The 24584-nt window shown below is 45.7% G+C and overlaps 2 protein-coding genes across 2 annotated transcripts; one reads left to right on the top strand and one right to left on the bottom strand.

Moving 5' to 3' along the window:
• The first annotated feature begins 1102 nt into the window (after positions 1-1102).
• On the top strand, positions 1103-8065 carry LOC116967737 (olfactomedin-4-like). Its single transcript, XM_033014345.1, has 5 exons — positions 1103-1162; positions 2601-2753; positions 4397-4606; positions 5968-6115; positions 7254-8065. Exons 1-5 carry the CDS (start codon positions 1103-1105, stop codon positions 8063-8065), a joined length of 1383 nt encoding a protein of 460 aa, XP_032870236.1.
• Positions 8066-12240: 4175 nt separating this feature from the next.
• olfm4 (olfactomedin 4) lies at positions 12241-21575 on the bottom strand. Its single transcript, XM_033014268.1, has 5 exons — positions 21465-21575; positions 16902-17054; positions 15510-15719; positions 13930-14080; positions 12241-13144 (listed from the first exon to the last, which is right to left on the bottom strand). The coding sequence occupies exons 1-5, from the start codon at positions 21513-21515 to the stop codon at positions 12303-12305; spliced, it is 1407 nt and encodes a 468-aa protein (XP_032870159.1). The 5' UTR covers positions 21516-21575; the 3' UTR covers positions 12241-12302.
• Between the last annotated feature and the right edge of the window lie 3009 nt (positions 21576-24584).

Here is a 24584-nt window from a genome sequence, read left to right as displayed (position 1 = left end):
CTGTCGTTGTGTCCTTGGGCAAGACACTTCACCCACCTTTGCCTGTGTGTGAATGTGTGTGAGTGATTGGTGGTGGTCGGAGGGGCCGTAGGCGCAGATTGGCAGCCACGCTTCCGTCAGTCTGCCCCAGGGCAGCTGTGGCTACAGAAGGAGCTTACCACCACCGAGTGTGACTGAGGAGTGAATGAATAATGCGATGTAAAGCGCCTTGAGTATTAGAAAGGCGCTATATAAATCCCATCCATTATTATTATTATTGAAGGATCCTCAGAGAAACTCAAGATGTACCGTACGTCATTGGTAGTTAATTAGCTTCACCTTGACAGGCAAACTTTAATCAACATCCTGGCACCAAATGAAGTTATCACAAGCTGTGGCCTCTGAAGCACAGCTGTCACCCGGTGAGGTTTTATCGGTAATCTTGGTGCTTAATCTCACCATCTCAGTTTACCCATCCAGCTAATTGCTGGCACCATTAACAGCAGAGAGAGATAACAGAGTGGTGCGCTCCCAGGACCTGCCTATATAAGGGACGGTTTTCTGCGGAACCATTTATTGCACTGGGCGTCCACACTCCACAAGGTCAGCACTCACGTCTCACCCACTGACAGATCGGTAAGTCAAAATCTTCACCCTTTCAGAAGCAGAGATTATCTGATCGAGGTTTTACTTAGACGGAAGGTTTAACTCAGGTTTTAACACTGGTGCAATGAAGAGCAAGAATCCAGATGATGTGAATCAGCCCATGAGGACGACAAATGCTGGAGTAACTCAGCGGGGCAGGCAGCATCCCGGGAGAGAGGGAGTGGGTGACGTTTCGGGTCGAGACCCTTCCTCCGACTGAGAGTCAGGGGAGAGGGAAACGGGGGATATGGAAGGGCAAGGCGTGAAAAGGAGAGTGGAGCACAAAGTCTCCAGAGGTTTCCATTCAGGTTTCCAAAGTGGGACAGGGGCATTAGCATGCAGCAAAAGCTCTTCGAGCGACGATAAACTAAACTCAACGCTTCCGTTTCCATTCTGTGCGGTTCCCTGACTTCCTGAAGGGCTGGATATCTGATCTCTTCTGCAACTCCTCCTTGTGCAGGTGAACAGGGAAGGCATAATGGCGAAATGGTTCCTGCTGCTGCTTGTGGCCATCTTGGAGACCTCTGCCCAGATCTCCGTGAGTAAACTTGTCCCCCCCCCCCCCCCCCCCCCCCAGTTCTTTCTGTGTTTGAGTAAAGTCAAGTTCGCTGTGACTGACTAATGCACAAAAGCAGTCAATCTCCTCCAGGGTGTTTCTCCAAGACTGTTCTGGTCAACATAACACCACACACAGAAGAAGGGTCTCGATCCGAAACGTCACCCATTCCTTCTCTCCAGAGATGCTGCCTGACCCGCTGAGTAACTCCAGCATTCTGTATCTCACTGCAACCACAACCAGACTGCCTGGATGGAAATGCTTGACTACACAGGATATGTGATGCAAACTCGTCCCTTCTTCTCCTGTGATCACAGTCACAATCACAATAATGCGTTATTAGCCAAGTATGTTTTGCAACATATGAGGAATTTCATTTGCCAAGTCAGACATACAAATAAAATGCAACAGCAACAGCACGTTGACTCGGCAAGGCCAGCAGTATAATCAAGGACAAGACGCACCCTGGCCACTCCCTCTTCTCCCCTCTCCCATCAGGCGAAAGGTACAGAAGTGTGAAAACACACAAATCCAGATTCAGAGATAGTTTTTCCCAGCTGTTATCAGGCAACTGAATCATCCTACCACAACCAGAGAGCAGTGTTGAACTACTATCTACCTCTTTCATAGAAACATAGAAACATAGACAATAGGTGCAGGAGTAGGCCATTCGGCCCTTCGAGCCTGCACCGCCATTCGATATGATCATGGCTGATCATCCAACTCAGTATCCCATCCCTGCCTTCTCTCTATACCCCCTGATCCCTTTAGCCACAAGGGCCACATCTAACTCCCTCTTAAATATAGCCAATGAACTGTGGCCTCAACTACCTTCTGTGGCAGAGAATTCCACAGATTCACCACTCTCTGTGTAAAAAATGATTTTCTCATCTCGGTCCTAAAAGACTTCCCTCTTTTCCTTAAACTGTGACCCCTAGTTCTGGACTTCCCCAACATCGGGAATAATCTTCCTGCATCTAGCCTGTCCAACCCCTTAAGAATTTTGTAAGTTTCTATAAGATCTACCCTCAATATTCTAAATTCTAGCGTGTACAAGCCGAGTCTATCCAGTCTATCACGACCCTCAGATTATCCTTAATCAGACTTTGCAGGCTTTATCTTGCACTAAACGCTATTCCCTTATCATGTATCTGTACACTGTGTAAATGGATTGATTGTAATCATGTATTGTCTTTCTGCTGACTGGTTAGAACGCAACAAAAGCTTTTATACTGTACCTCGATACACGTGACAATAAACTAAACTGAAACTGATATGTTAATGTAACTGAATGGGAATTATTCAGGAACTTTGTACTACCAGAAACTTTGCTCTGCTGGCTCGGCGGTGCTGGCTCAAAGGGCCGAATGGCCTACTCCTGCACCTATTGTCTATTAACCCAATGTTAATGTGGTTACAGACTTCCAAGGCCTTCAATGGGACAGTTAACAGTGACGGAGTGTGTGTGTGCTCAGTGATACTGCCCGACACCACGTTCCCAGCGGATAAAATGGAATATCTGCTAGAAACCACATCGGAACTCAATATCAGCGTCCAGGCAGAGATCACCAAGGTATGGACAATTCTAGTGTTTATTTTGAGAGACTAGAATATAAAAAACAGGGATGCTTCATAAGCTCTGAAGAAGGGTCTTGACCCAAAACCATTCCTTCTCTCCAGAGATGCTTCCTGTCCCGCTGAGTTAAGCCCCTGTCCCACTTAGGAGACCTAAACAGCAACCTCTGGTGACCTTGCCCGCCACCCAAGGTTTCCATGAGGTCACCGGAGGTTTTGGTCACTCTCCCTAATGTGGTTTCCGCGTGGTCGAGGCTTCATCGAGGTTGCTGCTATTTTTTCATCATGATTAAAACTGGCCTCAACTAAAAATAGGTTGCCGTTTTAAACATCGATCATTTTTTAGTCGCAGATCTAGTCGAAGCCGGTTTTCTTCATAGTCGAAGAAGGTTTTCAACGCATGCGTGGGAGGTGGTTGGAGGTTGCAGGTCACCTTGACCTTGAATTTTTTTTTGGGTGGTGGGCAAGGTCACCAGAGGTTGCTGTTTAGGTCTCCTAAGTGGGACAGGGGCTTAACTCCAGCCTTTTGTGTCCATCTTTATAAGGCACTGGTCAGATGGCATTTGGAGTATTGAGAACAGTTTTTGGCCCCCGTAACTCTTTGGAGGGGATCCAGAGAAGGTTTACAAGAATGATCCCAGGAGTGATTGGGTTAATATATGATGAGCGTTTGTTGGCAAGTCAATAGATGTTTGGAGGCCAAGTCAATGGATATTTTTAAGGCAGAGTTAGATAGATTCTTGATTAGTACGGGTGCCAGGGTTTATGCGGAGAAGGGAGGAGAATGGGGTTAAGAGGGAGAGATAGATCAGCCTTAACTGAACGGTGGAGTAGACTTGATGGGTCAAATGGCCTAATTCTGCTCCGATATTTTATGAACTTATGAAGTTATAAATAAGTTATTTATTATACTACCGACTCTCAGATTTACTGACATTGGAAGTCTCAGATATGTACGCATCAGTTCCATAAAGCCCAATGTCTACAATGGGGTAGAGGTGCATTGGACAGTAACCTGACTTATGGAAAGATCATTCCACAGCCTTATAACAGAGGGGAAGAAGCTGTTCCTGAGTCTGATGGTGCCCTCTTTCAAGCTTCATTGCCTTCTGCAAAATGGGAGCAGGGAGAAGAAGGAATGACCGGGGTGGGATAAGCCTTTGATTATGTTGGCTGCCTTACTAAAATCTAGTAAAGTCCTATTACAGATAGTCCAAGGGTCTCCAATGAGGTAGATGGTGGCTCAGGACCACTCTCTGGCTGGTGAGAGGGTGGTTCACCTGTCCGAAAGCAACTGGGAAGAAACTGTCCCTGAATCTTGAAGCTTGCATTTTCACACTTCTGTACCTCTTGCCTGATGGGAGAGGGGAGGAGGGGGAGTGACCCGGGGGGGGGGGGGAGACTGGCCCTTGTTTATGCTGCTGGCCTTGCCGTGGCAGCGTGGAGCCATTAGAATGGTTACACATTGGAACAAGACCTACACATTCTAACACCAGCTACACAATGCAGTAATGGCTATTCATCACAACAAGGCTGTGGATAAAAGAGAGACCCAAATTCAAAATGTCGGCCTTTAATTTTGAGATGTAAACGGTTCTCTATTCTCCGAAGGTGAGTGTAACTCACTATTGATGTCTGCAGGTGAAGGAATATGGACAGACTCTGTCGGTGTACGCGTCCAGGCTGGTGAACCTGACCCGGCGTGTGGAGAGCTTCGAGACCGGGGGCTCCTACACCCAGCTCGACTTTGAGCTGCTCAGGCTGGAGATACGAGAGCTGGTGTCCCTCACCTCCCAGCTGAAGGACATGTTCAACGGGAGCAACACCATCATCGACCAGCTCTACGAAGAGGTGAGGGGCATCGCCCACAGGAACATCATTCACTTTACTGCACCCTAAAAACATACACAAAGCGCTGGAGGACCTCAGCGGGTCAGGCAACATCTCTGGAGTTCGGAGTTCAGAGATACATCTTGGAAACAGACCCTTCGGCCCACTGAGTCCGTGCCAGCCACTAGTTCTATCCTGCACTAGGGACAATTTCACATCAGGCAATTAACCTACAAATCCGCACGTCTTTGGAATGTGGGAGGAAACCGGAGCGCCCGGAAATAACCCAGCTCTTCACTGAGTTCAGGAGGACACACTTCACACACTCGGTTCTGCTTGTGTCTAGGAGACCCGGTTCAAAACTGATGACGGGTGCTGTCTGTACGGAGTTTGTGCGTTCTCCCTGTGACCGCATGGGCGCTCCGGTTTCCTCCCACACTCCAAAGACGTGCGGGCTTGTAGGTTAATTGGCTTCTGTAAAATTGCCCCTAGTGCGTAGGGTTCGAAAGATAGAATCATTGGTCGGCACGGACTCGGTGGGCCGAAGGGCCTGTTTCCACACTGTATCTTCAAACTAACAGACTCGATTCACCTCGAGTCCAGAGTTTTTTTAAAAAATATTTTATTTTATTAGAAGTAAGTACAGTCATATGGCACCAAAGTGCCTAATATATATTTTCATAATACATTTTATGTACAACTTCTTTTTTTTTTGTTACACTGAAAAAAGATTAGAATAAGAAAAAGAAGTTAGATAGTAAAGGATAGAAAGATGTGAAATATATAGTGTGTGAAAAAAGAAAACGAGTAAATGAAGAAAGTTGAGAAAGAGAATAGAGAAAATAAAATAAAATAAAAAAGAAAAGGAGATCATTATTTATAATCTTGACCAACCCTCATCCAGTCCTGAAACAGTTATTTTTTACAATTGTGTTGCACCATATGATTCCAAAAAAACGACGAATGGAGACCAACTCGTTATGAATTGGTCTGATTTATCCATTAGGAGGAATCGCATTTCCTCAAGTCCAACATACTTGCAATCCACATTTTAAGCGTTGGTATTGATGTACCCTTCCAAAATTTAAGAATTAATTTTTTTGCTATTATTAAACCATAGTTAAGGAATAGATTTTGAGATGTGTTCAATTTATTCCCATCTTCCATTACGCCAAATAGAATCATTTCAGTATTAGGTTCCATCGAGTCCAGAGTTAATGTTACATTCTTGATGAAGGGGCGGTGCAGCTGGCAGAGCAGCATGGGTGTGATGGCTCTCACAGCCCCCGAGGCCCGGGTTCGATCCTGACCTCGGGTGAAGTCGGGTGTATGGTTTTTGCTGGGTTTGCCCCTGCTCCTCCACCATTCCCTCTGTGTTTCAGATCGAGAATATGTCCCTCATCGTCCACCAGCTGGAATCGTACGACAGGAACAACGTGCTTCAAATCCGCAAGGACATGGCAGCCCTGCGGGAACGGCTGGAGGAGTGTGAACGTGACCAGGTCGTGACCCCTCCACCCATCGACTACGGTCAGTTGTCCATCACCACGGTGACTGGGGAGGGAGGCACAATGGCTGCCGGCTGTCCCGTATTGGCCGGGACATCCCGTATATTGGTTTGTCCCGCCCTTGCCCCGTGTTTGACTGCTACTATTCATGTCGAGGTGACTGTCGGGTGTGCTAGTGTAGGTGGGACATGTTGGCCGGTGTACAATACAATACAATACAATACAATTTATTGTCATTTGAGCCTCAGTGAGGCTCAAACGAAATTCCATTTCCACAGCCATACAAACAAAGACACTTCCTAGACATACACACAATTTAATTCACACAAACATCCATCACAGTGAACCCACTGTGATGGAAGGCAAAGTCTTTTCTCTCCCCTGTTCTCCATGTCTCTCCCGATGTCCAAGCCCCAGGCGGGCGATGCTAAGCCCCACGGCCATTTTAGGCCGTGCCGGGCGATTTATGGCCCCGCTCCCGGTCTAAATGTCACAAAGTTGGAGCCCCCGGCGGGCGCTGGCATGTCCCACGGCCATGAAGCCGCGCCGGGCGATGTACGACCCCGCTCCGGGTCGTTCCAACCCCGCGACACGGGCTGGAGAAGTCGCGTTGCGGGAGCTCCGGGAAGCGGCCTCTCTCTCCCCCCCGGACCCGCGAGCTCCCGACGTCCCAGTCCACCGGACCTGCGGCTGCGTTGCTGGAGCCTCCGAGCCCCAGGAGTCGAGTCGCAGCAGCGAGTCACCACCGCTCCCCACGTTCCGAGGCCGGCCAGCCCCACGATGGTGAGTAGTCCGCAGCTCCGCAGTCTCCCGAGCCCCCGGGTCGTTCAGGTTGGAGGCCGCTCCACGGTGCTAGGCCCCAACGACAACGGAGACCCGACAGGGAAAAGGTCGGGTCTCCCGGACAGGGAAGAGATTTTAAACAGTTTCCCCCTCCCCCCCCACATACACACACCCAAAACCAATATCAAAAAACACCAACACTACATTTAACTAGACAAAAAATAAAAAAAAGACAGACAGGCTGTAGGGGCCGCTGCAACGGGTGAGTCGCGCCACCAATATGGCCGGTGTGGGCAAGTTGGGCCGAAGGGCCTGTTTCTACTCTGTAGAAATGTTTCCAATGTTTCTCCAAATGTTTCTCTTCTGTTTATTGACAGGGAGTTGCAAACATGGCGGCCTCCTCACAGTCACCGAACCTTTCATTGTGCAACAGAACTGGATGGGGTCGAGTTACCGATATGGAGCTTGGGGGAAAGACCCCGTACCGCTTCTCTCTGAACAAGAGCAGTATTTAGTGGTGGCCTCCACTGGGGAATCTTCATTTCAAACCTTCCGCTTCTACCCCTCTTATGACGATTTACTGCTCCACCAAAATTGGACTGAAAGAAACCTTGGGCATTATAGCTATTACAATACTGCGCAGGGGGCTGGGATGGTTTTGTACAATAACTCTGTGTACTACAACTGTTACAATAGCAGGAATATCTGCAGGTATAACGTAGACACAGGAGCCATAGATAAACGTATCCTGGCTAATGCGGCCTACAATAACAGGTTCTCCTACTACAACGTTAACTACCAGGACATGGACTTTGCTGTCGATGAAACAGGCCTTTGGGTCATTTACTCCACCGAGCAGCATGCTGGGCGTATTCTTATTAGCAAAATCAACACGGCGGACTTCACTGTTGGGAGGACCTGGGTCACCGAACAGTTCAAGCCCAGCGTCACCAACGCCTTCATGATCTGCGGGGTGCTGTACGCCCTTAGGCCTGTGGGCACACAGGCGGAGGAGATCTTCTACACGTTCGACACCAGGACCGGTGAGGAAGGTCGGGCCGCCGTAAGGATGGAGAAGGTGATGGAGACACTGCGCAGTGTCAGCTACAACCCGTCCGATCACAAGCTGTACGTGTACAATGATGGCTATCTGGTGTCCTATGACGTGACCTTTAAACCGGATCAATAATCGTCCGTCAGTCGAAGTGTAATACCTGTAGACTCCGACTTTTTCTGATCGATTCTGATTGACTTTTTCACGCAAAGGGTGGCGGGTGAATGGAACAAGCTGCCAGAGGAGGCAGTTGAGGCAGGGACTGTCCCAGCCTTTAAGAAGCAGTTAGGCAGACACATGGAAAGGCCAGGATTGTCCTCTCCACATCCACTCTATCCAGGCCTTTCACTATTCTATTATAGTGTCGATAGGGCAGGTTTGGAGGGATATGGACCAAACGCTGACAGGTGGGACTAGTATAGCTGGGACATGTAGGCACCAAGTTGGGCCGAAATGCCTGTTTTCATGCTGTATCACTCTATGACTATGACTCTATGACACAACCTGGGTAGAAAATCAAAGACTTAAAGCTGAATTTCTGCAGCTGAATTCATTTGGGATATATTTAAATTCCAATTTAACATCAAAGTTGAAGTGGCCAAACCAATGATCTTGACATCTAGAATCGGCCTGCTTCATCCAAGGTCCAATTAATACTGCTTTAAAATGTCCTGTTCACATCATATTAGAGATGTTTAGTTCAACCTAACTCGTGGTGTGACCGTCTCACTGTTGGGGTAGGGGGGATGTTGGTGTCACAGTCATAGAGTCATACAGCTTGGAAACAGGCCCTTTGGCCCAACTTGCCCACACCGACCCAACATGTCTCATCTACACTAGTTCCACCTGCCCATGCCTGGCCCATATCCCTCTAAACCTGTCCTATCTATGTACCTGAACAAAATGTCCCTTAAACGCTATTATAGTATCTGCCTCAACGGCCTCCTCCGGCACCTCGTTCCATGTACACACCACCCTTTGTGTAAAAAAGTTACCCCTCGAGTTCGTATTAAATCATCCCCCTTCAGCTTAAACCCATATCTGCTTATTCTCGATTCCCCTACTCTGGGTAAAAGACTATCACAATCACAATATTTATGAAGGAACTACAGATGCTGGAAAAATCTAAAATAGGCTAAAATGCTGGAGAAACTCAGTGGGTGAGGCAGCATCTATGGTCGAGACCCAAAACGTCAGCTATTCCTTCGCTACCTCACCTGCTGAGTTTCTCCAGCATTTTTGTCTGCCCCAATCACAATAATACTTTATTAGCCAAGTATGTTTTTGCAACTTACGAGGAATTTAATTTGCCAAGTCAGTCATACAAATAAAAAGCAACGGAACACACAAAACACATTTTAACACAAACATCCACCACAGTGACTCCTCCACATTCCTCACTGTGATGGAAGGCAGAAAAAAAGTTCAAATCTCTTCCCTTCTTTGCTCTGTGCATTTACCCGATCCTTTCCTCTCGTGATCTCTACACCTCTACAAGATCACCCCTCATCCTTCTGCGCTCCAAGGAGTAAAGCCCCAGCCTGTTTAACCTTCCCTTACAGCTCAGGCCCTCAGCATCCTCGTGAGTCTTCTTCTCACCTTTTCCAGCTTGACAACATCTTCCTTATAACATGGAGACCAAAACTGAACACAATACTCCAAATCGTGTCTCATCGATGTTTTATGCACTGCAACAAGATCTCCCAACTTTGGTACCCAGTTCTATGTAGGTCATGCCTTTAATGACTAGAGCATCAGTTTACACTGATGGAGGTGGTCCAGTATAGACGACGATAGCATGGTTGTGCCACTGTGGGTGGGTGAGATTAAAGTGGAGAGGCTGTAGCATATGAGAAACTCCACCTCTGGGTCTCAGCAGCTGGATTCCAGTGTCAGGGTTAGACATTACGGTTTTTTTTAATCAAAAAATGGACATCAATGGAACAGGCAGGGATGGAAAGGAAGCAGAGAGGAAATCCAGAAGATGAGAAGGATATTCTCAGCTTGATATAACAACCGAAGGCACATTAGAGTCTATGCCTCACAGCGCCAGAGACGCACGTTCGATCCTGACCACGGGTGCTGTCTGTACGGAGTTTGTACATTTTATTTTATATTTTAAGTTTCACATGATAATAATTTTGGGACCATGTTGGCTGTGATCAAACTGATTCTGATACTCAAAATTAATAATACTTGGAATATCAGAACAAAGTTTAACACTCACAACAAGCCAAATAAATTTCCTCGACTACAGTATAATAACTGGGAAAAAATTTATATTAAAATTTTGGAAAGGCCCTACGACCCCCACAATTAAAATGTGGATCGTGGAAATTTCGGAGACCCTACATCTAGAAAGAATTGGACTTGGCTTAATGGACAAACAAGAAATTTTTGTTAAAATATGGTCTCCATTCATTAACTATTTAAAGGGATAGATTGGCCCAGCACGAAAACCCAACTGAAACTTGAACTCAGGATTAGATGAAAAGTTACACTTTATAATCTACAAACTTATCTCCAATGACGTATTATAAGTAAATCATTTCACCTTTTCTCTTTTTTGATATTTGTCATTCTTTTTTTTCTCTTTCTATCTACATAAAAAAACACTAGAAGCAGAATTAATCGACAATTGAAAATTTTAATAATGTATGATTGATGTATATGAAAAGTTTTTTTTACTACAATATGTAACTATACTTTACCATAATATGTTTGCTTCTAATAAAAATATTTTAAAAACTTTTTTAAAAACTGATTCTGATGGGGGACAGCCAAATACATTGAACTCACTATGATCTTCAGCTGCAAGGTACTGATGAAGTGGTGCAGCGGTAGAGTTGCTGCCTTACAGCGCCAGAGACCCGGGTTCGATCCTGACCACGGGCGCTGCCTGTGTACCAACTTTGCACGTTCTCCCCGTGACCGACGTGGGTTTTCTCCGGGTGCTCCAGATTCCTCCCACACTCCAAAGACGTACAGGTTCGAAGGTTAATTGGCTTGGCATACATGTAAAATTGTCCCTGGTGTGTGTAGGATGGTGTTAATGTGCGGGGATCGCTGGTCAGTGCGGACTCCGTTGGCCGAAGGGCCTGTTTCCGTGTTGTAGCTCTAAACTAGACTAAACCAACCAGCTTGAGACTTGATTTTGACATTATTTATTCACATATTTACATTTCATTTTGCAAGTAAGATCATATCAACTTAAACTAATAACCATTTGTTACCTCAGTGTTAATCAATGACAGAAAAAGACTTAAGATTGTGGATCAATGACTAGATCTGAAAAATATTCCTCCCAGATTAAGGTTCAGGACATTATTCCTTCAGGTTTATACCTAGTCCTCCTGCAATCACTGCAGTTATTAGATATTACATTCGTTACATGAAAAGCAATTACAAGCAAAATAATTCAATGTCTATGCACCTTAAGTTTTTCTTAATTTGTTGGTGTGTTGCACATGGATATGCTGGAAATGGAGCGATATGGCTCATGTGTAGGCAGGTCAGATTAGTTTATCTTAGCTGAGACACAAAATGCTGGAGTAACTCAACGGGAAAGGCAGCATCTCTGGATAAAAAGAATGGGTGATGTTTTGGGTCGAGATCCTTCTTCAGAAGAAGGGTCTCATCCTGAAAGGCCACCCATTCCTTCTATCCAGAGGTTTTGTGTCTATCTTCGATGCATCTGCCGTTCCTTCCCACACACTTATCTTGGCATCATGTTCGGCACAGATATCACCTAAGGTGTGGTTCCTTGGAGATACTTGGATGGAACATCTCAAGATCCCAGGGAGTATTTTGGAGAACAGGGAATTCCTCCCAGTTCCACCAATGATTCTCAGTCACCCAACTCGGGTTCGATCCTGACCACGGGTGCTGTCTGTATGGAGTTTGCACGTTCTCTGCATGAGCTGCGTGGGTTTTCCACGGCTGGCTTGTAGTCTAATTGGCTTCTGGAAAAATTGTAAATTGTCCCTGGTGTGGGATGGTGTGAATGTGCAGGAATTCTCTGCCACAGAAGGTAGTTGAGGCCAGTTCATTGGCCAAATTTAAGAGGGAGTTAGATGTGGCCCTTGTGGCTAAAGGGATCAGGGGGTATGGAGAGAAGGCAGGGATGGGATACTGAGTTGGATGATCAGCCATGATCATATCGAATGGCGGTGCAGGCTCGAAGGGCCGAATGGCCTACTCCTGCACCTATTTTCTATGTTTCTATGTTTCCATGAATCAAAGGACAGGTTTATGGTGAGGGGGGAGGAAAGATTTAATAGGAATTTGAGGGGTAACTTTTTCACACAAAAGGATGGTGGGTGTATGGAACGAGCTGCCGGAGGAGGTAGTTGAGGCTGTTGATGTATTGGCATTATCTTTTGTTGGCTGGAGGGGCATAAGGTTTAAATATCACATTGTACGTCACCTCGTAGCCATCATTGTACACGTACAGCTTGTGATCGGATGGGTTGTAGTTGACACTCTGCAGAAGCTCCAGCATTTTATTCATCTTTATAGAGATCCTACCTTCCTCACTGGTCCTGGTGTCAAATGTAAAGAAAATCTCCTCCACCCTTGTGTTGACAGGTCTAATGGCGTACAGCACCCCACAGATCATGAAGGCACTGGAGACGCCAGGTTTGAACTGCTTGGTGATCCATGTCCTCTCTACAGTGAAGGAGGTCACGTTGAGCTTACTAATAACTATATTGCCAGCATTTTCTTCAGTGGAGTAGATAACCCATACTCCAGACTCATCTACCGCAAAGTCCATGTCCTGGTACTTCACACCCTGGTATGAGAACCTGTTATTAAAGACTGCCCCAACCAGAGTCTGTCTCTCGAGTACGTTGGTGTCTACGTTATACCTGCACATGTCCCTACTGGTGTAACAGTTGTAATACAAGGAGTTATTGTACAAGACCATCCCACTGCCCTGCCCTGTCTTGACATAGCTTGGGCGGCGGCCAGGAATCACCAGGTTTTTATCGATCGGGTTCCTGGTGAGCAGTAGCTCGTCGAATGAAGCGTAGAGCCTGAAGGTGGTCAGTATCTGTTCGTTCAGTAGTGGTGCCACCCAGTAGAGGGCCTCTTTAGTGGGCAGAGGTGAAGAATCCTTGCCCCAGCCTCCGTACTTAGAACCAGATCCTTTCCAGTTCAGCTGTATCACAAACGGCTCAGATATGTTGAGTAGACCGCCATGTTGGCAGCTTCCTGGTGGAGAAGAATAACATTAAAAAATTTATATATGTGTGAGGCACGGAGGTTGAAAGTAGACAAAAGGGTGTCCATTGTGGAGAGTGAACACCATCGACTAGAGTCATAGAGTCTTAGATGGGCCGAAGGGCCTGTTTCCATGCTGTATGACTCTATGACTCTAGTCGATCCCTCCGTGCCTCACACGTATATAATTTTTTTTTAACTGATTTTATTAATTAGAAGTAGTGTACATTACAATAATATAAGCCAAAGATAACATCATCCATTTCCTGTACCACTTCATATTTTAAACTTTAAAAAGGAGAAAAGTAAAGAAAGTGAGAAAGGATAGTAAGTGTGTGAAAGAGTGATCAAAACAAAGACCCTTAGACACAAAAAAATCGAAAAAAAGTTAAGAAGTATAAATATTAAATTATGAGAGGAATTGATAGCGTGGACAGTCAGAACCTTTTTTCCCCCAAGGTGTAAATATCAAATACTAGAGGGCGTAGCTATATGGTGAATGGAGCAAAGTTTAAAGGAGATGTGTGGGGCTAGTTGTTTAAAACAGTGGGAGTGGTGGGAGCTTGGAACATGGTGGAGGCAGGGGTGGTGGTGGAGGCAGATACGATCGTGGGATTCAACAGACTTTCAGATACATACATGGATGTGCAGGGAATGGAGGGATATGTGCATGCAGATAAGAGTTGGCCTTGGATCATGTTCGATCCTGGTCGGCTCGCACTCTGTGGCCAAAGTGCCTTCTCTGGCGCTGTGCTGTTCCACGCTCTGAAACTCACCGTAGTCGATGGGCTTGGGTGTGGAGGCAGCTCGATCCTCCTCACAGTCGCTGAGTCTCAGCCTCAGCGAAGAGATCTCCCGACGGATCGCCAGCACGTTGAGTTTATCGTACGACTCCAACTTACTGACGGTGAGCGATATGTTCTCAATCTGGAACAGACAGGTCGGTTCGAGTGAACATTAGACAGAAGCATAAGATCACACAACGAGCCTGAGGGTCGGCATCAGCCGATCATCCCTGTCCCGCCTGCAATTGGTTCAAAATGCCGCAGCGAGACTTCTGACGGGTACCCGTAAAAGGGACCACATCACCCCGATTCTGGGGTGGAAGATTGCAACCTTCACGTGGTCCGCCCTGTTTCGACTAATGCAATCAACTCGACGTGCACGCACAGAAGATCAAACAGCACAAGTTGTTCTACAACTTTAGGCCCGACCTCGGGTGTTTCACAGAGGAAGAGGACTTAACTTTCTGGTGCCTTTCCCCACAGTGGAAAGGTTTGATTCTGCTGTGGGGGGACGTTTGTGTTCAACTCTAAAATGTGTTGTGTCCATTTTATTCATTTTTTTTTTTTTTTTTAACCTTTTTCTATGGTTTGTAATGGAACTTATTATTTAATTTATGTAAAGCACTTTGGGGTCAATGCGAGTTGACTTAAAACGTGCAATATAAATAAAACTTACTTACTTACTTACTTAGGCTGTGCACGCCATTCGCAAGAAGAACCCCCATTCTGGCCTCTCCCCACTGGCTCCCAGTACGATACAGAATCAACTTCAAGCTCCTCCTATATGTATACAAAGCCCTTAACGGGCTTTCCCCCCCCCCCCCCCCCCCCCCATATCAAAAATCTGCTAACCCACCATTCTACCTCCAAGTCCCCCAGGTCGGCCGACTTGGGGCTACTGACTATCCCGCGGTCTAGGTTTAAGCTCAGGAGGGACCGCGCTTTCGCGGTTCCAGCACCTAGACTGTGGAACAGCATCCCTCTCCTCATCAGAACTGCCCCCTCCATCGACTCCTTTAAGGCGAGGCTCAAAAGCTATTTCTACTCCTTAGCGTTTTTGAGCCTCTCTGAGGGGGTGCTGTAAACATTTTATATATGTATTGTTAGGCCTGTGTACCACTGTATGTATCAAATTAGTATCTGCACTGATGTGAAGCACTTTGGTCAACGTGAGTTGTTTTTAAACCTGCTATACAATTAAAATTGATTGATTGATTGATAGATATCTGTGTGGAGTTTGCACGTTCTCCCTGTAACCACATGGGTGTTCCTCCCACATTCCAAAGACATACGGATTTGTAGGTTATTCCACTGTAAAATTGACCCGAGTGTAGGATAGAACCATCTCTGGAGAACATGGACTTCTTCAGAAGAAGGGTCCCCACCTGAAATGTCACCTCTCATGTCAATGGTTGCCGTGGACTCGGTGGGGACGAAGGGTCCGTTTCCTCACTGTATCTCTAAACTCTAAACTCCAGAGATGTTGCCTGACTCACTGAGGTCCTCCAGCACCTTGTGTATGTTTCTAGGACAGAGAGGTGTGGTGCGGTAAATTGAACGATGCTCCTCACCTCTTTGTAGAGCTGGTTGATGATGGTGTTGCTGCCGTTGAGTGTGAGCTTCAGCTGGGAGGTGAGGGACACCAGCTCTCGTATCTCCAGCTTGAGCAGCTCAAAGTCGAGCTGGGTGTAGGAGCCCCCGGTCTCGATCCTCTCCACACGCCGGGTCAGGTTCACCAGCCTGGACGCGTACACCGACATAGTGTGTGTGTATTCCCTCACCTGCAGACAACACAGCAAACACAATAGGCTTACACACTATAGGGGGCAGCACAGCAGCGCAGTTGTAGAGTTTCTTGGGTTCTTGGTTTCTTGGTCCTCCAAAATATTCCAACTGGAATTTAAACTGTGGAGGGGGTGAAGGGAGGGCTTAAGCCAGAAAGGGTTATTGGGAAGAAAGAGCTACTTTAAATTTAGTTGCATCTGGTTGGATAACTATAGTTGGGTGGAGATTATTCCAAGCTTTAATTGTGCGGGGGAAGAACGAATTGCTGTACACATCTGTCTTTGTAGCTGGGATCACAAATTGGATCGAATGCCCTCGTCTGCTCCTAATTGGTTTGGGTTTGGTGTAGGCCTTGTAGTCTATGTCGAGCTGAGCATTTAACATTTTGTGAAAGCCTTTGCAACCTCTCTACCGTTGTGGCATGGTGGCGCAGCGGTAGAGTTGCTGCCTTACAGCGCTTGCAGCAAGCGCCAGAGACCCGGGTTCGATCCCGACTACGGGAGTTTGTACGTTCTCCCCGTGACCTGGTGGGTTTTCTCCGGGTGCTCTGGTTTCCTCCCACACTCCAAAGACGTACATGTTTGTAGGTAAATGTGGGAAATTGTCTCATGTGTTGGATAGTGTTAGTGTACGGGGGATCGCTGGTCGGCGCGGACTCGGTGGGCTGAAGGGCCTGTTTCCGCGCTGTATCTATAACATCTAAAGCAGTGGTTCCCAACCTTTTTCATCCCTGGCAACTTTAATAGCACGTAACAATGTTATATCTAATGTCTAAAGGAACTGCAGATGCTGGAAAATCGAAGGTAGACAAAAGTGCTGGAGAAACTCAGCGGGTGAGGCAGCATCTATGGAGCGAAGGAAATAGGCAACGTTTCGGCCCGAAACGTTGCCTATTTCCTTCGCTCCATAGATGCTGCCTCACCCGCTGAGTTTCTCCAGCATTTTTGTCTACCTACAATGTTATTTCACTTATTTATGAACAACTGATGATGAACAGATACTGGTATATCAGAACCAAACACAGTCAGTCAATGAGAAAAAATATGTATGTCCAGGATCAACAAATTTACCCCCTGGGTAGGCGAAATTTAACCCCCAGGGGGAAAATTTACGCCCTGGTTGGGAGCCTTTGGTCTAAAGACTAAAGAGTACCTCTGGACAGTAGCGCGAATCCTCACCTTGCTAATTTCAAGTTGCACGCTGATATTGAGTTTCCGTGATGTTCTTTCCAAATATTCCATCCTTACCACTGGGAAGGTGTTGTCCGGCAATATGACCGAGCATTCACAGATGCCATTGTTGTTGATCGAACCGCTGGCATTCTGACCAAACTGCAACGCATAGACATTGAGATTAGCTTCACACCCGCAACTGCACCAGCCTCCCCCTGAGACTGTGTCACTGCCACACCCATCACTTAAAAACGGCAGACAGAGATGCCGATCAGCAGAGAAGGTTATTGGCTGCAACCTTCCCTCCATTGATGAACTGTACACTGCAAGGGCAAGGAAGCGAGCGGGCAAGATCATCTCTGACCCCTCTCACCCTGGCCACAAACTCTTTGAATCACTTCCCTCTGGAAGGCGACTCCGGACTGTCAAAGCTGCCACAGCCAGACAAAAAACAGTTTTTATCCACGAGTAGTTGCTCCTGACTGCGGATGCTGTCTGTGCGGTGTTTGCACGTTCTCCCCGTGACCGCGTAGGTTTTCTGCGAGATCTTCGGTTTCCTCCCACACTCCAAAGACGTACAGGTGTGTAGGTTAGATGGCTTGATACACATACCCATATACACATATATATATTGTGTGTGTGTGTGTGTGTGTGTGTGTGTGTGTGTGTGTGTGTGTGTGTGCGTGAGTGCGTGAGTGTGTGAGTGTGTGTGAGTGTGTGTGTGAGTGTGTGAGTGTGTGTGAGTGTGTGTGTGTGTGTGTGTGCGTGTGTGTGCGTGTGTGTGCGTGTGTGCGCGTGTGTGCGCGTGTGTGTGCGTGTGTGTGCGTGTGTGCGCGTGTGTGCGCGTGTGCGCGCGTGTGAGTGTGTGTGAGTGTGTGAGTGTGTGAGTGTGTGTGAGTGTGTGTGTGAGTGTGTGTGTGTGTGTGTGCGTGCGTGCGTGCGTGCGTGCGTGCGTGCGTGTGTGTGTGTGTGTGTGCGCACATATATAATACTCATTGTGTCAAACAGACCCCTTCCATGTCTCCATGTTTCCTTTGACACCCGTACTAATCAAGAATCTATCTATCTCCGCCTTAAAAATACCCAAGTATTGGAAGAAGCAATGAATATTGAAGCTGACTCACAAAAATTAATATCATATTTATATAATAGTATTCTAAATATAGACCTACCATCGACATAGGTACTTAGAGAAGAGTGGGAACGGGAACTAATGATAAAAATTACGAAGGTTAAATGGGAAAAATACTTGATATATATTCACAAATGTTCAATTAATGTAAGACATAATCTAATTCAATTTAAAATTGTACATAGATTATATTATTCAAAAACAAGATTGAACAAATTTTATCCAAATATATCCGCCACTTGTGATAAATGTCTAGCCCAAAATGCAACTATAACACACTCCTTAGTTTCCTGCATAAAATTTTGGAATGATATTTTTGAAATATTTACAAAATTATTCAAGACAAGAATGGAACCTAATACTGAAATGATTATATTTGGTGTAATGGAAGATGTGAATAAATTGAACACATCTCAAAATCTATTCTTTAACTATGGTTTAATAATAGCAAAAAAATTAATACTTAAATTTTGGAAGGGTACATCAATACCAACGCTTAAAATGTGGATTGCAAGTATGTTGGACACCGTTCATCTTGAGGAAATGCGATTCCTCCTAATGGATAAATCAGACCAATTCATAACGAGTTGGTCTCCATTCGTCGTTTTTTTGGAATCATATGGTGCAACACAATTGTAAAAAATAACAGTTTCAGGACCGGACGAGGGTTGGTCAAGATTATAAACAACGATCTCCTTTTTTTTTTTTTTTTTTTTTTTTTTTTTTTTAATTTATTTTCTTTTTTCTATTTTCTCTTTCTCAACTTTCTTCATTTACTCGTTTTCTTTCTTCACACACTATATATTTCACATCTTTCTATCCTTTACTATCTAACTTCTTTTTCTTATTCTAATCTTTTTTCAATGTAACAAAAAAAAAAGAAAGAAGTTGTACATAAAATGTATTATGATAATATATATTAGGCACTTTGGTGCCATATGACTGTACTTACTTCTAATAAAATTAAAAAAAAAAAATACGCAACGACTTGGCCTCCACAGTGAATTCCACAGATTCACCGCCCTCCGGCTCAAGAAATTCTTCCTCATTTGGACTTTTTAGTGCCTTCCCTCACAGTGGAAAGTGTTGATTCTGCTATGGGGGGGGGGGGGGGGGGGGGGCGTTCATGTTAAATCCTATAGTGTGTCTTTTTTGCGGTTTTTCTTTTTTCTTTTTTTTTTCTTTTTTTTTTTTTTTATTCAACGCAATTGTACAGTGATAAAACATTCGGCATCTAACATGATACCATTATTGTACAGTTTCATTTTTAACCTTATAACCTAATTTATGAAAATGAAAAAAGGAAAGAAAGAGAAAACAAGAAAGAAAATAAGTAGAAAGTGAAATCATAGATTGAAGAAGAAAGAAAGAAAGTCCCCTAAACTACCAAAGCAGTGTAACATACATAGAAACATAGAAAATAGGTGCAGGAGGAGGCCATTCGGCCCTTCGAGCCAGCACCGCCATTCATTGCGATCATGGCTGATCGTCCCCAATCAATAACCCGTGCCTGCCTTCTCCCCATATCCCTTGACTCCACTAGCCCCTAGAGCTCTATCTAACTCTCTCTTAAATCCATCCAGTGACTTGGCCTCCACTACCCTCTGTGGCAGGGAATTCCATAAATTCACAACTCTCTGGGTGAAAACGTTTTTCCTCACCTCAGTCTTAAATGACCTCCCCTTTATTCTAAGACTGTGGCCCCTGGTTCTGGACTCGCCCAACATTGGGAACATTTTTCCTGCATCTAGCTTGTCCAGTCCTTTTATAATTTTATATGTTTCTATAAGATTCCCCCTCATCCTTCTAAACTCCAGTGAATACAAGCCTAGTCTTTTCAATCTTTTCTCATATGACAGTCCCGCCATCCCAGGGATCAAACTCGTGAACCTACGCTGCACTGCCTCAATCACAAGGATGTCCTTCCTCAAATTAGGAGACCAAAACTGTACACAATACTCTAGATGTGGTCTTACCAGAGCCCTATACAACTGCTCTTTCCTCCTATACTGAAATCCTCTGTTTATGAAGGCCAACATTCCATTAGCTTTCATCACTGCCAGCTGTACCTGTAAGCCAACTTTCAGTGACCGGTGTACAAGGATGCCCAGGTCACGCTGCACCTCCCCCTTACCTAACCTAACACCATTGAGAGTAACAGAAAGATATAGGAATTTAAAAAAAAGAATAAGTGGAGATATACCTTGCCCCTCATCCCCCCCCCCCCCCCACCTCACCCAACCCAACCCAGCATCAAATTTAAATTTAAATTTGTGTTGCACCATACTATTGTTTTTTTATTTTATATGGATGTATGGTAATCTGATTTCTTCTCTGTAAAGCACTTTGGATTCAATGTGATTTGATTTAAAAGTGCTATTTAATAAAAATTACTTATTTAACCATATAACCATATAACAATTACAGCATGGAAACAGGCCATCTCGACCCTTCTAGTCCGTGCCGAACACGTATTCTCCCCTAGTCCCATCTACCTGCGCTCAGACCATAACCCTCCATTCCTTTCCCGTCCATATAACTATCCAATTTATTTTTAAATTATAAAAATGAACCTGCCTCCACCACCTTCACTGGAAGCTCATTCTACACAGCCACCACTCTCTGAGTAAAGAAGTTCCCCCTCATGTTACCCCTAAACTTCTGTCCCTTAATTCTCAAGTCATTTCCCCTTGTTTGAATCTTCCCTACTCTCAATGGGAAAAGCTTATCCACGTCAACTCTGTCTATCCCTCTCATCATTTTAAAGACCTCTATCAAGTCCCCCCTTAACCTTCTGCGCTCCAAAGAATAAAGCCCTAACTTGTTCAACCTAAAGATTTACCTCCTCATCTCCTCTCTAAAGGCACATTCTTTTATTCTGAGGCCGCAACCTCTGGTCCCAGACTTTCCTACCAGTGGAAACATCCCGCGGGAATGAATTCCACAGATTCATCACTCCTTGACCAGAGAAATTCCTCTACGTCTCCTTTCTAATGGTGTGGCCTGACCTCGGCTGCTGTCTGCGTGGGGTTTGCATGTTCTCCCCGTGACCACGTGGGTTTTCCTCAGGGGTGCTCCCACATCCCAAAGATGTGCGGGGTGCGTAGGTTAATTGGCCCCCTAGTGCGTAGGGAGTGGATGAGAAAGTGGGATAACATTGGTCCAGTGCGGACTAGTTGGTGGGACACTGGGGGAACAAGCCCATCTTTGCCAAGTAGAGGGGCACATGTTACGTCTACCCAATGGAGAGAGATGGGGAGCGAGGCAGGTCCTAGTTTGACACCTCTAACAGTGCAACATAGATGCTCTTGCCCAGATTAGGGGAATTGAGGAGCGAGCTGTGGTTGATGCAAGAGCACCCACACACACATAAAGCACCCAGGACAGAACTGAGCCAGCACATATGCAGGAGTAACAAAGATGAGAAATGAACTTACGGAAGGCACAACAGCACTTGCCAGCTGCAGCAGCAGGAGGAGGAACATCATGGCTCTTCAGTCCTCAGCTCCGATGCACCTGGACCTGCAGAAAGGGGTTTAAATAGCCACCTCGGCAGAAACTCCTCCCCATAGATACACATTCCTTTGTGATGAAATCACACAGAGGTCGTTCGGGGAAACTGGTGTTCAAAGTACTGGAATTAGCTTGTTCAATTTTTCATAATTGTTGCAACAGCAAAAAAATGGTTCTGCCCATTGCCCAACCCGCTTTAATGTGTAGACATCAGCGTTAAACGTTAAACAACAGGCCACACGGTGGTGCAGCGGTAGAGTTGTTGCCTTACAGCGCCAGAGACCCGGGTTCGATCCCGACTACGGGTGCTGTCCGTACAGAGTTTGTACGTTCTCCACTGGCTCCCTGTGCAGTTCCGAATAAATTTCAAGGTCCTCCTGTATGTCTACAAAGCCCTCAATGGGCTTGCCCCCTCCTACATTAAAAGTCTTCTCACCCACCACTCCACCTCCAGGTCCCTCAGATCGGCCGTCTTGGGGCTGCTGAATATCCCGCGGTCTAGGCATAAGCTCAGGGGTGACCGCGCCTTTGCGGTTGCAGCTCCTAGACTGTGGAACAACATCCCCCTTCCCATCAGAACTGCCCCCTCCATCGACTCCTTTAAGTCAAGACTAAAAACCTACCTGTACTCCCAAGCCTTTCCTGACGTCCTCTGAACGAGGGCTATATGTATATATGTATGTAGTTTGTTTGTTTATACTATTCTTATAACAAATGTTAAGCACTTTGGCCAACGAGAGTTGTTTTTTAAATGTGCTATATAAATAAATGTGACTTGACTTGACTCCCCTTGACCGCGTGGGTTTTCTCCGAGATCTTCAGTTTCCTCCCAAACTCCAAAGACGTACAGGTTTGTAGGTTACTTGGCTTGGGTTTGTATACTTGGTATAAGTGTAAATTGTCCCTGGTGTGTGTAGGATAGTGTTAAAGTGTGGAGATCGCTGGTCAGTGCGGACGTGGTGTACCGAAGGGCCTGTACCCACGCTGTATCTCAAAACTAAACTGAAGTTAAAATGTATTGGCTTTCCGCTGACTGGTTAGCACGCAACAAAAGGGATGACCGCAAAAAGCTTTACACTCAATACACATGACAATAAATTAAACTGTATTAACTCTTCAGTTGAGACGTTTGGCGTTTGTTCCATTCTAAAGGGCCTGTCCCACTTGCCGATTTTTCAGGCAACTGCCGGCGACTGTCATATTCGTAGCAGGTCGCCGAAAAACCAGCGACAACCTACGTCATCCTGGCGACAACCTACGACAGCACCTACGTCAGGAGAAGTCAAGCTACGCTCATAGGCGTCAAACCCACTGTCGCCGAAAATGTTTCAACAAGTTGAAACTCTAGCGGCGACCAGAAAGACGCTTTTTCGCGCGACTGAGGAGACGACTCCCGGCGAACATGTGGCGACAAACTAGTCGCCGGTAGTTGCCTAAACAATCACCTAAGTGGGAGAGGTCATGTCAAGAGAGTTTATTGTCATGTGTCCCAGATAGGACAATGAAATTCTTGCTTTGCTTCAGGTCAAGGTCAAAAGGTCAAAAACTTTATTTGCCATTTGTGCTTACACACATAGGAACTCTTGTGCGGCTATTCAGAGAGTCAAGTCAAGTTAAAAATTAAAATTAAAAATTAAAAAATTTAAACATTTTTTTTTTTTAAAAGACACACAGAAGACACATAGAGCATTGTAACTTGCACAAACCCTATATCAGGACATCAGTTCATTTTGTTTTGTTTTGGCCAAGAGTCTCACTGTTGCAGGGAAGAAGCTCTTAAAAAAGCGTGTTCTATTTGTGGCGATGCTGTCCGCTCGTCTGTGCCTGAGGTTGTATGTGCAGTTTTTGTGTTTGAGCAGGGAGTGAGCTGGATGTAGTGTGTCTCTAATGATTCTCTCTGCTCTTTTTTGACAGCGCTGTGTGTAGATTGTGTCCATGGAGGGGAGTTCAGTTCTGATGATCCTCTCTGCAGTCTTTATGACTCTTTGCAGAGCCTTCCTCTCTGTCTGTGTGGTGTTTCCATACCACACCGTGATGCCTGTGGTGAGGATGCTCTCTACCAGTCCAGCTACCAGTTCAGCACAACAGAATATTGTAGGCATAAATACAGAACAGATCAGTGTGTCCATATACCATAGAATATATATACACACACATAAATAAACAGATAAAGCACAATAGGCTGTTATAGTTCAGAGTTTGTTTGAAGTTGTGTTTAATAGCCTGATGGCTGTGGGGAAGTAGCTATTCCTGACCCTGGATGTTGCAGATTTCAAGCTCCTGTACCTTCTACCGATGGCAGCGGAGAGATGAGTCTCCCTTCACAGATGCTGCCCGACTCACAGAGTTCCTCCAGCACCTTGATTTTTGCTTCAGATTCCAGCATCTGCAATCTCTTGTCGTTGCATCTGAAGAGCACTTGATTACGATACGATACGATAGAACTTTATTTATCCCAGGCTGCCAACAGTCAAAAAACACAACAAGATACATGATATGTGAAATTAAAGTGTACGAGTGTACAAAATCATGAGAGGAATAGATCAGGTAGATGCACAGAGTCTCTTGCCCAGAGTCGGGGAATCGAGGACCAGAGGACATAGGTTCAAGGTGAAGGGGAAAAGATTTAATAGGAATCTAAGGGGTAACTTTTTCACACAAAGGGTGTGGTTAGTGTATGGAACAAGCTGCCAGAGGAGGTAGTTGAGTCTGGGACTATCGTGTCGTTTAAGAAACAGTTAGACAGGTACATGGATAGGACAGGTTTGGAGGGATATGGACCAAGCGCAGGCAGGTGGGACTAGTGTAGCTGGGACATGTTGGCCGGTGTGGGCAAGTTGGGCCGAAGGGCCTGTTTCCACACTGTATCACTCTATGACTCTATGGGTGGAAAGTCCAGGAGTGGGGGTGGGGAGGGCGGGGTGGGGGGGGGGGGGGGTTCAGTCTACCCCACGACAGAAGGGGGAGGAGTTGTACAGTTTGATAGCCACAGGGAAGAAGGATCTCCTGTGGCGTTCTGTGCTGCATCTTGGTGGAACCAGTCT

This window comes from Amblyraja radiata, chromosome 41, assembly GCF_010909765.2.
Source record: "Amblyraja radiata isolate CabotCenter1 chromosome 41, sAmbRad1.1.pri, whole genome shotgun sequence".
In the NCBI taxonomy this organism is placed as follows: Eukaryota; Metazoa; Chordata; class Chondrichthyes; order Rajiformes; family Rajidae; genus Amblyraja; species Amblyraja radiata.
Note: the sequence above shows the minus strand (reverse complement) of the source record. Positions and strands in the feature narration are given on the sequence as shown.